Source organism: Phyllobates terribilis, unplaced genomic scaffold (genome assembly GCF_046119375.1).
Source record: "Phyllobates terribilis strain yellow unplaced genomic scaffold, ASM4611937v1 Scaffold_1__5_contigs__length_1240528914, whole genome shotgun sequence".
Taxonomy (NCBI): domain Eukaryota; kingdom Metazoa; phylum Chordata; class Amphibia; order Anura; family Dendrobatidae; genus Phyllobates; species Phyllobates terribilis.
In genome coordinates this window covers 727459528-727474726 of record NW_027362761.1, presented here as the reverse complement: position 1 = coordinate 727474726, position 15199 = coordinate 727459528, and the positions used below count along the sequence as shown (strand labels likewise).

General features: G+C 42.8%; 1 protein-coding gene across 1 annotated transcript in view; it reads right to left on the bottom strand.

The window, feature by feature from the left end:
- SEMA6B (semaphorin 6B) overlaps window positions 1–15199 on the bottom strand; it is a 229896-nt gene that overhangs the window by 17601 nt on the left and 197096 nt on the right. The window contains exons 13-15 of the mRNA XM_073686360.1: window positions 11612–11800; window positions 8346–8483; window positions 7708–7788 (exon numbers count right to left, since the gene is read on the bottom strand). Of these exons, the coding sequence (XP_073542461.1) occupies window positions 7708–7788; window positions 8346–8483; window positions 11612–11800 (408 nt within the window). The remainder of the gene's footprint in view (window positions 1–7707; window positions 7789–8345; window positions 8484–11611; window positions 11801–15199) is intronic.

The window sequence follows — 15199 nt, the reverse complement described above, 5'->3', positions numbered from 1 at the left end:
TCCTGAACTACCTGGAGTGTGCTGAACCCCACCCTGGCGGCCGCAGCTCGCCGTTTGACAGCAGAGACAAGCTCTGAGCTGACTACTCACCAAAGTGAGTAAAGACTTGGATGACTTCAACTACCGCCTCTGTCTGTTCTTTCCTCCTCAGCTCTGCACGCACCAACGCTCTACTCTACACCCTCTCTACACTGCCCTGAGGTCCCGCTCCACCTGTGGGGAGCCGCACCAACTAAGCTGCCTGAACACCGGCCTCAAAGGACTGTCGCAGCGCTGGTGGTCCTCACCAGACACCACGGGTGGCGTCACGAACATTCCCTATCCCATACACCTTTCCCCCCTTTCTTTTAAGAGTGACCCCAGGGTACGGGCCCGGGAGCCGGCCACTGCGACATCCCCCAAGATCAGGCAACCACAAGGCCCGGGCGCCAAGTCGTCCCCCATCCCCTGGGCGCGTCAACTGCAGCACTCATGTGATATAATAATGTCATGCGAGCTCCTACAAGTGCAGTGCCGATATCACTGGAACAGCGTTGTGCAGGGCAGGATGAATTCAATCAAGTATCAGGAAACCCTAAGAAAAAACACCTTGCCTTCTATGAGGAAGGTGAAGCTTGGGCATCATTGAACCTTCTAACAGGACAATTCCTAAGCTAATGTTTTGCTAGGCAACACATTGGTAGCAGGTCATAACAGCCAAAGGCGCTCTATGAAGTACTAAAGATGCTTGTCATGAAGTAGTTGAACATATACTGTTTTTATTTTACATAGGAAACTTTTTTTATTTACAAAGGGGTTGTCCAATTAATGGACAATCCCTTTAAATTATAATAAACCTTGTATCAGTGATAAATGGTATTATCAAAAGATCAATGAAGTAATAATATTTTCCTCACACTTTCCTCCCTGAGTGGAAGGCACAATTTATACAAATGTGTATAAGGATCATAATCCATTTGTTAGACACACGCTATAAACTATGTTTACATTAACACAACATTCTGAACTATGCTTAGAGCTGCTCTTTAAGTGTACCTGTCGTTTAAAGTGAACTTTAAGCACTCGCTTTTGTTCCCTATCTAACCTATATAATTTTTTTTTGTCTGCAGTTTTATTGTCTCCTGTTGTCTTAAGCTAGTTGATTGATTGCTAACAAGTTAAATCTGTGTTAGATCTAAGCCCATACTTCCCTATATATTGAGACATAATTAAGGGGCAGCATTTATGCGGGGGCATTTATGCATATAGCATTTATGCATAGTTTTTCGAAGTCCCATTGGTTTTCAAAGTCCCGCCACAGTTAGACATGGCAGTTGGACAGGGCATGAAACAGGTAAGACATGCAAGACAATTAAACAAATTTGCTGCCAGACCATCTGTTTTGCAAACAGTGTTCACCATTTGTATTTGTGCCATTTATATTTTGGCTGCTACAATCATCCACATTCACCGTTCTCCCACATACTAGGCACACTTCATCCATATTAACCCCTCTCTCCTCTCTTATACTATGTATAGCTCTCTTCACAATGTTATATTGCACAGACCCATTCACTCCCACCATACAACACAAGAAACGCCCTCACAAATCACTCAACCATCTGCTCACTCTCTCTATCTTCCTTCTCTTAGTCGCAGGTGATATTTTTCCTAATCCTGGACCTTCTTGTAATAATAACACTAACTTTTTCCCTGCTACATTCAGAAACCCTGCCAATCTCATTAATATTCCCTGCATATCTTCTGTCTCATTCAACTGTGCCCTTTGGAACGTGTGATCAGCATGTAATAAACTCTCCTACATCCATAATTTCTTCCTCTCAAATTCCCTTAACCTTCTACCTCTCACTGAAACCTGGATCCAGCAGTCGGACACCACTGTGGCTGCTGCTCTCTCATATGGTGGTTTACACTTCTCTCATACCCCGAGATCAGACAACAGATCAGGTGGAGGTGTTGGTCTGCTCCTTTCAAAAAAATTTACTTTTCAGGTTATCCCCCCAGTTTCCTCACTTATCGTCCCTTCTTTTGAGGCCCACACAGTCAGACTCTTCTGGCCCTTCTCCCTGCGAGTCGCGGTTGTGTATCGCTGTCCGGGCCCCTCCCGTCAGTTTCTGGATCACTTTGCCACTTGGCTTCCAAACTTTCTATCCTATTACATCTCCACTCTCATCATGGGGGACTTTAACATCCAAATTGGCGATCCCCTCTCCTCATCTGCAGCTCATCTTTTATCACTAACTTCCTCCTTTGGCCTTTCACAACTTACTAACTCTATTACACATGAAGATGGAAATACTCTTGACCTGATCTTCGCCCGGCTCTGTTCAATACATGACTTTACAAACTCTTCTTTTCCTCTCTCTGATCACAACCTTCTTTCTTTCTCTGTCAAGAACTGTCTCCCTGCTCAAGACACCCCCACACCTATAGAAATATACGTGCCATTAACACCCAGAAATTTATGAAAATGTTGTAATCATCATTGGCCCCGATCTCCTCCCTCTCACGTCCTGACTCTGCACTGAAGCTTTATAACGAAACATTGCAATGCGCCCTGGATGAAGCCGCACCTCCTACACAGAGAACAATTCGGCAAAGACGGCGACAACCCTGGCATACACTTTAAACACGTTTTCTCCAGCGGTGCTCTAGGTGTGCCGAAAGGCTGTGGAGAAAATCTAATCTGGCCGAAGATTTCCTTCATTCTAAATTTATGCTTAAAATCTATAACTCCGCCCTTCACGTCTCTAAACAAACCTACTTTAACAATTTCATCATCTCACTGTCCAATAATCTTAATCGCCTCTTCAACACTTTTCACTCTCTCCTTAATCAAACTGCAGAGGCCCCGACCACCGACCTCAGCGCTGACGATCTAGCCAATTATTTCAAAGAAAAAATTGACCATATCCGACAGGAAATTTTCTCCCAATCCCCAAATGTTATTCATGCGCCTCCCTCCCACAGTGCATCTTGCTCACTTTCTGAAGAAGTGACCAGGCTCATTGCTTCCTCTCGCCCTACCACCTGCACCAGTGACCCTATTCCCTCACATCTCCTTAAGTCCCTTTCTCCAGCTGTCACCACTCAGCTAACTAAAATATTCAACCTCTCCCTCTCATCTGGAATCTTTCCCTCCTCTTTTAAACACGCCAGCACACATCCATTACTTAAAAAACCATCCCTCGACCAGAACTGTGCTGCTAACTATAGACCTGTTTCCAATCTTCCCTTTATTTCTATACTCCTGGAACGCCTGGTCCACTCCCGTCTAATCCGCTATCTCTCAGATAATTCTCTTCTTGACCCTTAACAATCTGGTTTCCGCTCTTCACATTCTACTGAAACTGCCCTCACCAAAGTCTCTAATGATCTACTAACAGCTAAATCTAATGGTCACTTCTCCCTGCTGATTCTCCTAGATCTCTCTGCAGCATTTGACACTGTGGATCACCAGCTCCTGCTCACTATGCTCTGCTCTATTGGCATCAAGGACACTGTTCTATCCTGGTTATCCTGCTACCTCTCTGACCGCTCCTTCACTGTGTCTTTTGCCGGCTCCTCTTCCTCTCCCCTTCCCCTTATTGCCGGGGTCCCTCAAGGATCAGTCCTAGGCCCCCTTCTTTTCTCCTTATACACCGCTCCTATTGGACAAACAATCAACAGATTCGGTTTTCAGTACCATCTCTATGCTGATGACACCCAATTATACACCTCTTCTCCAGACATCGCCCCTGCATTATTACAAAATACCAGCGATTGTCTTTCCGCTGTCTCTAACACTATGTCCTCCCTCTATCTAAAATTTAATCTGTCAAAAACTGAACTACTCGTATTTCCTCCCTCCACTAACCTATCTGTGCCCGATATTGCCATTCCCGTTTGTGGCTCCACCATTACTCCCCAGCAACAAGCCTGCTGTCTTAGGGTCATACTCGATTCAGATCTTTCCTTCACTCCTCACCTCAAATCACTCACTCGCTCGTGTCATCTACACCTCAAAAACATCTCTAGAAACAGAACTTGTCTTACCTTTGACTCAGCAAAAACTCTTACTGTAGCTCTTATTCATTCTTGTCTGGACTATTGCAACTCTTTACTAATCGGGCTCCCTCTTTCTAAACTTTCCCCTCTCCATTCCATCCTGAATGCAGCAGCCAGGATCATATTCCTCTCCAACCGATACACCGATGCCTCTTCCCAGTGCCAGTCATTGCACTGGTTGCCCATCCAATACAGAGTTCAATATAAACTTATCACTCTTACCAAGAAAGCTCTCCACGATTCAGCACCACTCTACATCTGCTCCCTCATCTCATCTACCACCCTTCCCGTGCCCTCCGTTCTGCTAATGACTTAAAACTAAAATCCTCCTTAATCCGAACCTCCCACTCCCGTCTCCAAGATTTCTCACGTGCTGCACCAATTCTTTGGAATGCACTACCCAGGACAATTCGATTAATTCCCAATATCCACAGCTTTTATCATGCCCTAAAAACTCATTTCTTTAGACTGGCCTTAACCCACTTGTCTAACTGTCCCAGTTTGGCTCATATCAACATTTTCTTCAAAATCATGTTCATACCATCCATGCACTGATTAGCCTCTGTCTGTACTGTATACACACTGGCTGGTGACCAGTTCATGTAGTGCTATGTACTTACCCTATTTAGCATATTATGGCTGTATTATACAATATTTGTACATTTTACCTTTTGTGTCCCCCCCCCCTATTTCCTCATAGACTAAACTTGTGAGCAGGGCCCTCACTCCTTTTAATATCTGAGTTATGCTTATGTGGTAATGTCTATTTGTCTGTTCAAGCCTCCCCCTAAAATTGTAAAGTGCTGCGGAATATGTTGGCGCTATAAAAATAAAAAATTATTATTATTATTATTATTATTAATTCACCTCTCCCCGTCTGACCACAACCTACTCTCAATATCTTCCCTCTCTTTTCTAAATGCACAATCCCCACTCCACAAACCTGAACACACTCATAGACATATCAAACACCATGATTTACATTGACTTTTTGAGTCCTTTCTCCCTCATGCAGACATAGGTTCCTTACACGATGCTGCTGCCACTTTATATAATACCACAACAACGGCAGCTCTTGAATTGGTTGCCCCCTAACACATAAGAAAGCTTGCACAATCCAGAGGCAACCCTGGCACACCAGCCTGACTAAAGTACTAAGGCAGGCTTCCAGAGATGGAAAAGAGCCCATTCCAACTAGCACTTCATCACATACAAACAGTCCCTCACCAATTTTAATGCCACACTAACTGCTGCAAAACAAACCTACTTCTCATCTCTCATTGTCTCACAACCCTAAACAGCTATTCAACACTTTCAATTCTCTCCTCCATCCCCCAACACCTCCTCCCTTTCCTCTAATTTCAGCTGAAGACTTTGCCTCATTCTTCAAGCAGAAGATTGGCAACATGAGAGAAAGCTTTGGCCTACAGTTTCCATGGCCCATCCAATTAACTACTCAGCCGTCTTCCTCCAAAACCAGCTTCTCTGCCATTACAGAAGATAAACTTCCCTCTCTACTCTCCAGATCACATCTCACCACCTGTGCACCCTAACCTATCTCTTCATTCTATCACAAACAACTGGTGTCTTCCCTTCATGCTTTAAACATGCATTAATCACACCCATGCTGAAAAAACCCTCCCTTGACCCAACCCCTGTGTCTAGCTATCGCCCCATTTCACTTCTCCCCTATGCCACAAAACTACTGTAACAGCATGTCCATCTTGAACTGTCCTCCCACCAATCCTCCTGCTCCCTTGTTGACCGGTTATAATCTGGCTTACAGCCTTATCACTCAATCGAAACTGCCCTAACTAAAGTCACCAATGACCTACGAACCGCCAAAGCCAAGCAACACTACTGTCTTCCTCCTTCTGGATCAGTCCTCTACCTTCAACACAGTGGACCATTCCCTCTTACTACAAATTCTCTCATCTCTTGGCATCACAGACTTGGCCCTATTTTGGATCTCTTCATACTTAACAGAAAGGACATTCAGCATCTCCCACTCACACACCACCTCCTCATCTCGCCCCCTATCTGTTGGCTTCCCCCAAGTTTCAGTTTTAGGACCCCTGCTCTTCTCCATCTAGATCTTCGGCTTGGGACAGCTCATAGAGTCCCACAGCTTTCAATATCATCTCTATGCTGATGACACACAGATCTACCTCTACGAACCCAATATCACCTCCTTACTTACCAGAATCCCGCAATGCCTATTTCATCCTTTTTTCTCTGCTCAATTTCTAAAACGTAACATGGATAAAACAAAATTTTCCATCTTTCCCCCAAGTCACTTAACTCCCCAACAGACCTATCCATCAAAGTCAATGGCTTCTCACTCTCCTCAAACCCGCAAGCTCACTGCCTCAGGGTAATCCTTGACTCTGCTCTCTCTTTCAAACCACATATCTAAGCCCTTTCCACCTCCTGTCAACTCCAAACATATTTCCCTGATCCATACATTCCTTAACCAAGAATGTGCAAAAACACTAATGCATGCCCACATCATCTCCTGCCTTGACTACTGCAACCTCCTCCTCTGTGGACTTCCTTCTAACACTCTTGCACCCCTCTAATCTATTCTAAACTCTGCTATTTGACTAATCCACCTGTCCCCCCGCTATTCCCCTGGCCTGTCTGCCAATCCCTTCACTGGCTCCCCATTGTCCAGAGACTCCATTTCAAAACCCTAACCATGACATACAAAGCCATCCGCAACCTGTCTCCTACATACATCTGTGACCTAGTCTCCTGGTACTTACCTGTACGCAACCTCCGATCCTCACAAGATCTCCTTCTCTACTCCCCTCTTCTCTCCTCTTCCCACACTCGCATACAAGATTTCTCCCGTGCATCCCCCCTACTCTGGAACACTCTACCCCAACACATCAGACTCTCGCCTACCATGGAAACCTTCAAATGGAACCTGAAGACCCACCTCTTCCGAGAAGCCTACAACCTGCAGTAACCATCGTTCCACTATACCGCTACACGACTAGCTCTACCCTCACCTACTGTATCCTTTGTAGACTGTCAGCCCTTGCGGGCAGGGTCCTCTCTCCTCCTGTACCAGTCGGTGATTTGTATTGTTCATGATTATTGCACTTATTTTTTATTATGTATACCCCTTTTGACATGTAAAGTCTCATGGAATAAATGGCGCTATAATAATAAAAAATAATAAGAAAAATGTTTGTGTCTACCTCTAGTTCCTCCCCTCTCCATACCATTTTATAAACAGCAACTGTTATCACATCACACAGCAATGTAAAAAATCTGTCGTCACTGAGCACAGATTTTATCCGTGAACTGTGAGCAAAAAGATCAGCCCTGAAGAAGAAGAAAGAAGCACATTTCTCTGATACAATACAATGTTTCTTATTTTCATATGTACTATTGATTTAATTAAAACAATGATTACTCTTTAATTTTTTTCTTAAAAAATCAACATAGATTCAGACAGCACTTCTCTATTTAGTTGAAATAAGGGTAAAAAGAGGAATACTGAGAGTGGATCTGTTACCATATCTTATCTGTTAAATATATCTCATAGACGTAACAAGGCTGATATAGATACCTTGAGGCCACGGCCCCACTATCAGTATTTGGTCAGTATTCGGTCAGTATGTATACCCAAATATCTTATTTCATTCATACCTGGATCTAAGATGAATAAATACACAGAGGCTGTTGTCTGGATCCCATGCGCAGTAGGGGTCACGTGTTTCCAGACAACTTCTGTAACAAAAAAAGTCCATATAAATGTCATTAAAATTGGGTATAGAAAATTACATGAAGTTTGAATTACTCATTGATCACATTGCTTATAGTTAACTTAGTCCAACAGCTATTTAATGTATATGGCCCACTTAAAATGAACCTGCCACCAGGTTTTTGCTACCTAACCTGAGAGCAGCATGATGTAGGGGCAGAGACTCTGATTCCAGTGATGTATCACTTACAACGCTGCTTAGTAAAGTATTTAAAAAATCATTGTTTTATCAGCAAGAGATATCACTAGAGGACTAATAACCCTGCTGCCAGGTGGTCCAAACATGTCCCTACCACTGATGTGCATACTCCCAGCCACATTCTGAGTAGAAGGGCATGGCCTCGCTCAATGCAAGTGTATTGAGAGAGGCCGGAAACAGTCTAGTCGGATTGTGGCCGGGAGAAAGCATATCGCCTACTTGCGATCACATGACTGCCCGCTTGTACCTTAAATCAATCAACCCCTTTCAGTGTGAAAAATGTAAAATAATGTCCTTCCTTTTTTTTCTTTTAGAAACTCTTACTTTATGCATCCATTGTGTCTATCACAACGTGCAAGAGGCACTTTCACCACACATCTGGAGTACACCACTAAGAGAGATCCCGACTCCTTGTCAACTTCCAGACCGACGATTCTCTGTTCTTCTTCCTTCTCACCACATCTGCAAACAGGCAGTAAAAGTTGTCAAATTTTACAACAACATACCAAACAGAAACTTAAAGGGTTTATCCCGCAAATTCAATAAATAATGTAAAAATGTAATAATGCACACCATTATTTTATCCATATTTGAGGGAAAAACATCACTCTCTAGTGTAATATCATTCTATTATCTACCTCGTATCCAGCTATCTACCCACATCATATCTATGATATCTATCTATCTATCTATGTCTATCTCATATCTACATATGCCCGCTCTTGTCGCTTGCACCTGAAGAACATCTCTAGAATCCGCCCCTTTCTCACCTTGGAAACAACAAAAACCCTCACTGTTGCCCTGATCCACTCCCGCCTTGACTACTGTAACTCTCTCTTAATTGGCCTCCCCCTCACTCGACTTTCCCCTCTCCAGTCCATCCTTAATGCTGCAGCCAGGGTCATCTATTTGGCGAACCGTTACTCAGACTCCTCTGCTCTGTGTCAGTCATTGCACTGGCTGCCCATGAATTATAGGATCCAATTTAAATTGCTTGTTCTCACCAACAAAGCTCTCCACAGTGTGGCACCCCCCTACATCTCTTCCCTCATCTGTTTATCGGCCTACCCATTCTCTACGCTCCGCAAGCGACTTTCGACTAACATCCGCACTAATCCGTACCTCCCACTCCCGGCTTCAAGACTTCTCCCGAGCTGCACCTATTCTTTGGAATGCTCTACCCCAAGAACTTAGGATGAACCACAACTTACACAGTTTTAGGCGCTCCCTAAAAACACATCTGTTTAGGGTGGCCTATCACGTTCCCTAATCAAAGTCCTTTTATATTCTTATAGCCCATTCCTTATTTCTCCAAACATAAGTCTCCACCGAACCAAAAAGCACTACAGATACTGGCTGGTGATAAGCTCATGCAGCCTCTATCTATCCCTCATCCCCTCAAGATGGCTGGACCATCCTTGTAAATAAGCCATTGTACTTTGTGTCACCCCCACCTCATTGTAGATTGTAAGCTCTTAGGAGCAGGGTCGTCATTATTTTTGCTGTAACTATTGTATTATCTTTAGCTATGTTACTTATGACTGTTGTATATGAACCTGTGAATTGTTAAGCGCTGCGGAATATGTCGGCGCTATATAAATAAATATTATTATTATAACTATTTCTATCTATCTATCAATCTATTTCTATCCATCTAATTTATGTGAATCAACATTCTCCATAGCGCTAGGCCTCCATTACCACTTTGTCTTGGCCTCCTCACTGATAGATCAGTACGCAGCATGAAGGGAAGCTACTGTTGTCAGTCCAACAGTGAACGAATAACAAAGTGGACCAACATTCTGGCCACATGAGAAACAGCAGGAGGTGCTATCACTGACAAATAAGTAATGTATATTCAAAACCGCATGGGGGGGGGGTCACTCATCTAATAGCGATCCCAACATAATAAGTTTTCACTTATAAATGTTTAGTAGTCGGGCTACAAGAACACCAAACTTCAGGAAAGCCAATTTCTATCAGCTAAGGGATGATCTTAAAGGGATTGTCTCAAGTTAATTAATGGTTAAAATTGCAAAGTACTTGTAAAAACAAGCCACATTGCAATTTAATAAATGTAAGGTTATGCACTTGAGCAAAGGAAATAAAATGTACAATTATGTACTAAAACACTAAAATTGTCACTGAAAAAGACGGGTGTATGGGTGGACGGCAATCTTCACTTGAGTGTTTTAGTGATTAGTGTCAGGCAGCTGCTGCTAAGGCAAACAAAATAATGGCATGCATTAACAGAGGAATAGATGTTCATGACAAGAACATAGTTTTGCCTCTATACAAGTCACTAGTGCGACCACACTTAGAATACTGTGTACAGTTCTGGTCTCCGGTGTATAAGAAAGACATAGCTGAACTAGAGAGGGTGCAGAGAAGAGCTACCAAGGTTATTAGAGGACTGGGGGGTCTGCAATACCAAGACCGGTTATTACACTCGGGTTTAATCAGTTTGGAAAAATTAAGGCTTAGGGGCGATCTTATTACAATGTACAAATATATGAGGGGACAGTACAGAGATCTTTCTAACAATCTTTTTACATGCCTGACCTGCGATGGGAACAAGGGGGCATCCTCTACGTCTGGAGGAAAGAAGGTTTAAATCACAATCACAAAAGGAGATTCTTTACTGTAAGAGCAGTGAGACTATGGAACTCTCTGCCGCATGATGTTGTAATGAGTGATTCACTATTAAAATGAAAGAAAGGTCTGGGTGTCTTTCTTGAAAAATATAACATTGCAGATTATGGGTACTGGATTCTGTGATGGGGCATTGATTCAGGGAACTAGCCTGATTGCCGTATGTGGAGTCAGGAAGGAATTTTTCCCCTAATATGGGGCAATTAGCATCTGCCTCATGGGGTTTTTGCCTTCCTCTAGTTCAATATGTTAGGTTATACAGGGTGGGCCATTTATATGGATACACTTAAATTAAATGGGAATGGTTGGTGATATCAACTTCCTGTTTGTGGCACATTAGTATATGGGAGGGGGGAAACTTTTCCAGATGGGTGGAATCTGAAACAACGGACACTGGAAGCCTGTGCTAGCATTTCTTCTGCGGTGTTGCTATCAGTGTGTCAAGAGTGGGAGAAGAGGGTTGCATTGGCAATCCAACACAATGGGCAGCACTTTGAACACATTTTATAAGTGGTCATAAACTTGTAAAAAACTCATGAAAGAATAAAGTTACGTTAAAACCAAGCACACCATTGTTTTTCTTATGAAATTTTGATTAAGTTTAATGTGTCACATAACCCTCTTCCCACTGAAAAAAAATAAAGTTGGATCCAAAATGGCCGACTTCAAAATGGCCGCCATGATCACCACGCATCTGGAAAAGTTTTCCCCCTCCCATATACTAATGTGCCACAAACAGGAAGTTGATATCACCAACCATTCCCATTTAGGTGTATCCATATAAATGGCCCACCCTCTAGGTTGACCTCAATAGACTTTTGTCTTCTTTCAACATTAAAACTATGAAACCATGAAATACACTTCAAATGAGTCTTGAATAATACTTTTCAGGATAAAACCTCTTTAATTTGAATTCAGAAAGCTAGCTACTGGCATACCTGTCTGCAGGGTGTGTCTGGATCTCTTCAAGCAGGATACTGTTTTTGTAGATATCGCTTTCAAATACACCCAGTTTGGGAGTGAGAAGATACTTTAGGACAATTCCAGAGTTGGAGCCAAGAAAAATAACAGTTTCATTCCCAAAAAGACCACAAGATGCATCCACAGCAATGTGAGTTAGCAGGTCCCTGAAAAGTTACACAACAGAAATTTACTTTTAATGAATTTCTCAACGGGCATTTTCACACTAAATCATCAGGCTGAATTTTTCTATATGATTAAAGCTCAGAACATGGCAACATGATTTATTGTAATTTAGTAAATTCCAACTGTATAATTCCCATAAAATACTAAGACTAATAATAATACACAACACAGTTTCATTTTTTTTGTTTGCCAACACATACCCTCCGAACATATGCCAAAATTACACTCTTTTTGTATACTTAGGCCTTACAGTCTATGCACACTTTTGACTTATATTTTGGCAGATCAAGAAGCACCACAAACGATATTATGAACACAGCCTACACGACTCGTCATCCATTGACTCATCTGTTATAACTGTGAATGTTTCGCCGGGGAACTTACCCATATGCTTACACCAACAATAGTGGACATTTTTACTCTTTCAAACCCATAAAAAGAGAACTCATTTAAATCAATATTGCATTCTTATTTACACTACTCAAAAAAATAAAGGGAACACTTAAACAACAGAATATAACTCCAAGTAAATCAAACTTCTGTGAAATCAAACTGTCCACTTAGGAAGCAACACTGATTGACAATCAATTTCACATGCTGTTGTGCAAATGAAATAGACAATAGATGGAAATTATTGTCAATTATCAAGACACACTCAATAAAGGAGTGGTTCTGCAGGTGGGGACCACAGACCACATCTCAGTACCAATGCTTTCTGGCTGATGTTTTGGTCACTTTTGAATGTTGGTTGTGCTTTCACACTCGTGGTAGCATGAGACGGACTCTACAACCCACAGAAGTTGCTCAGGTAGTGCAGCTCATCCAGGATGGCACATCAGTGCGAGCTGTGGCAAGAAGGTTTGCTGTGTCTGTCAGCGTAGTGTCCAGGGGCTGGAGGCGCTAACAGGAGACAGGCCAGTACGCCAGGAGACATGGAGGGGGCCGTAGGAGGACAGCAATCCAGCAGCAGGACCGCTACCTCCGCCTTTGTGCAAGGAGGAACAGGATGAGCACTGCCAGAGCCTTGCAAAATGACCTCCAGCAGGCCACAAATGTGCATGTGTCTGCACAAACCCGACTCCATGAGGGTTGTATGAGGGCCCGACGTCCACAGATGGGGGTTGTGCTCACAGCCGAACACCGTGCAGGACACTTGGCATTTGCCACAGAACAACAGGATTGGCAAAGTTGCCACTGGCGCGCTGTGCTCTTCACAGATGAAAGCAGGTTCACATTGAGCACATGTGACAGACGTGACAGAGTCTGGAGAGCGATCTGTTGCCTGCAACATCCTTCAGCATGACCAGTTTGGCAGTGGGTCAGTAATGGTGTGGGGTGGCATTTCTTTGGAGGGCCGCACAGCCCTCCATGTGCTCGCCAGAGGTAGCCTGACTGCCATTAGGTACCAAGATGAGATCCTCAGACCCCTTGTGAGACCATATGCTGGTGCAGTTGGCCCTGGGTTCCTCCTAATGCAGGACAATGCCAGACCTCATGTGGCTGGAGTGTGTCAGCAGTTCCTGCAAGATGAAGGCATTGAAGCTATGGACTGACCCGTCCGTTCCCCAGACCTGAATCCGATTGAGCACATCTGGGACATCATGTCTCGCTCCATCCACCAACGTCACGTTGCACCACAGACTGTCCAGGAGTTGGTGGATGCTTTAGTCCAGGTCTGGGAGGAGATCCCACAGGAGACCATCCGCAACCTCATCAGGAGCATGCCCAGGCGTTGTTGGGAGGTCATACAGGTACGTGGAGACCACACACAATACTGAGCCTCATTTTGACTTGTTTTAAGGACATTACATCAAAGTTGGATCAGCCTGTAGTGTGTTTCTCCACTTTAATTTTGGGGGTGACTCCAAATCCAGGCCTCCATTGGTTAATAAATTTGATTTCCATTGATGATTTTTGTGTGATTTTGTTGTCAGCACCTTCAACTTTGTACAGAACAAAGTATTCAATGAGAATATTTCATTCATTCAGATCTAGGATGTGTTATTTGAGTGTTCCCTTTATTTTTTTGAGCAGTGTATATTACTATACAATCATTTATTGTTTGTTTAAACTATGTTATACAATTAAAATAGTGCAAAGTTTAAAATAATGTATTGATGGAAATAATGAAAAAAAAACCCGCAAGAGCATGATTTTGGCGACACCAAGCTTGTAAAGTTTTTAACTTATGATTTATGACATTTTCCAATTACAGTTATTTTTTTTCAGATGAAAGTATAATTGTTGTTATATGAATTTTTTTTTATATATGATAGGCGTTACATAGTGATGTTGATTGGAGAGCTTCCAGGTCCTGAGACATAATCAATCAGTCAAAATACCGTTCAGATGTCCGCAGCTCCTGCATGAGCTGTGCGCACAGAGCAGTGTATGGGCTCAATAGTAAGTCTATGGGTCTATACATTCATTTCCATAGACTTACTATGTGGAACTGCAAACTTTAAAACCCACCGATTAGCAGCATGGTGATACACCCATCATATAAAAAATTTTAGATAATTACAGTGACATTTGAAATAATTTTTATTGGAAAAATTGGGATTTTGCAGAATGTGTTTTTAATGCAAATTAAAAACATTTTTTGTTACAATATTTTAGACTTGGGCATATAATCGTATTAGTAATGCACAGCACTACCATAGCAGTGCTATGCATTACACTATTCTTTTAGTACTTCACCAACAGGCACCTTACAGGCCTCACCTCCGGTGAGATCTGATTGTCTACAGTGTATGGCAGAAGCTGATGACTTTGTCATAACAACATATCAGCAACCCGCGATTATGCTGCAGGGGTGGTACTTGGCTGACAGATGGAGCGCTTTCACTCTTTCAAACTTCTCATGTACCTCTGTTACCATTGACAGCGGCATATGAGGGGTTAAACTGCTAGGATGGGCAAAAGCATCTATCCTAGCAGTTACAGCAGGAACCCAGTTTTGTGTAACATTCGGGCATCTGAAGCTTATTGGTACAGAAGGTGGACCATGTTATCAGCATGAAGTACATATCCATCGCGGAGCACAAAGTGATATGTGCTCATGATGGATATATATGTCAAAAAGCTTAAACTGCTGTTTTAATTTTTATTTTACAAGCTTTGTAGAGATTTTCCCATTACTGACATAGGAGTGGCAGTTGGAGCTCATAAACTTCTATGTAGTGGCGAGTTGGAGAAATATCGAGCCTGACACAGAAAGTCTGATGCAAGTACTCCTAAAACAACAGGACTTTAGGAGAGTTCCAAACCTACTGAAACACATTCCTGTATGCCTTAAACAAAACTTAACAGCTGATACATGAAGCCCAATCCACGAGCAGTATGTATCAGACACTGGCTGCATGATTTCAGGTATGTTT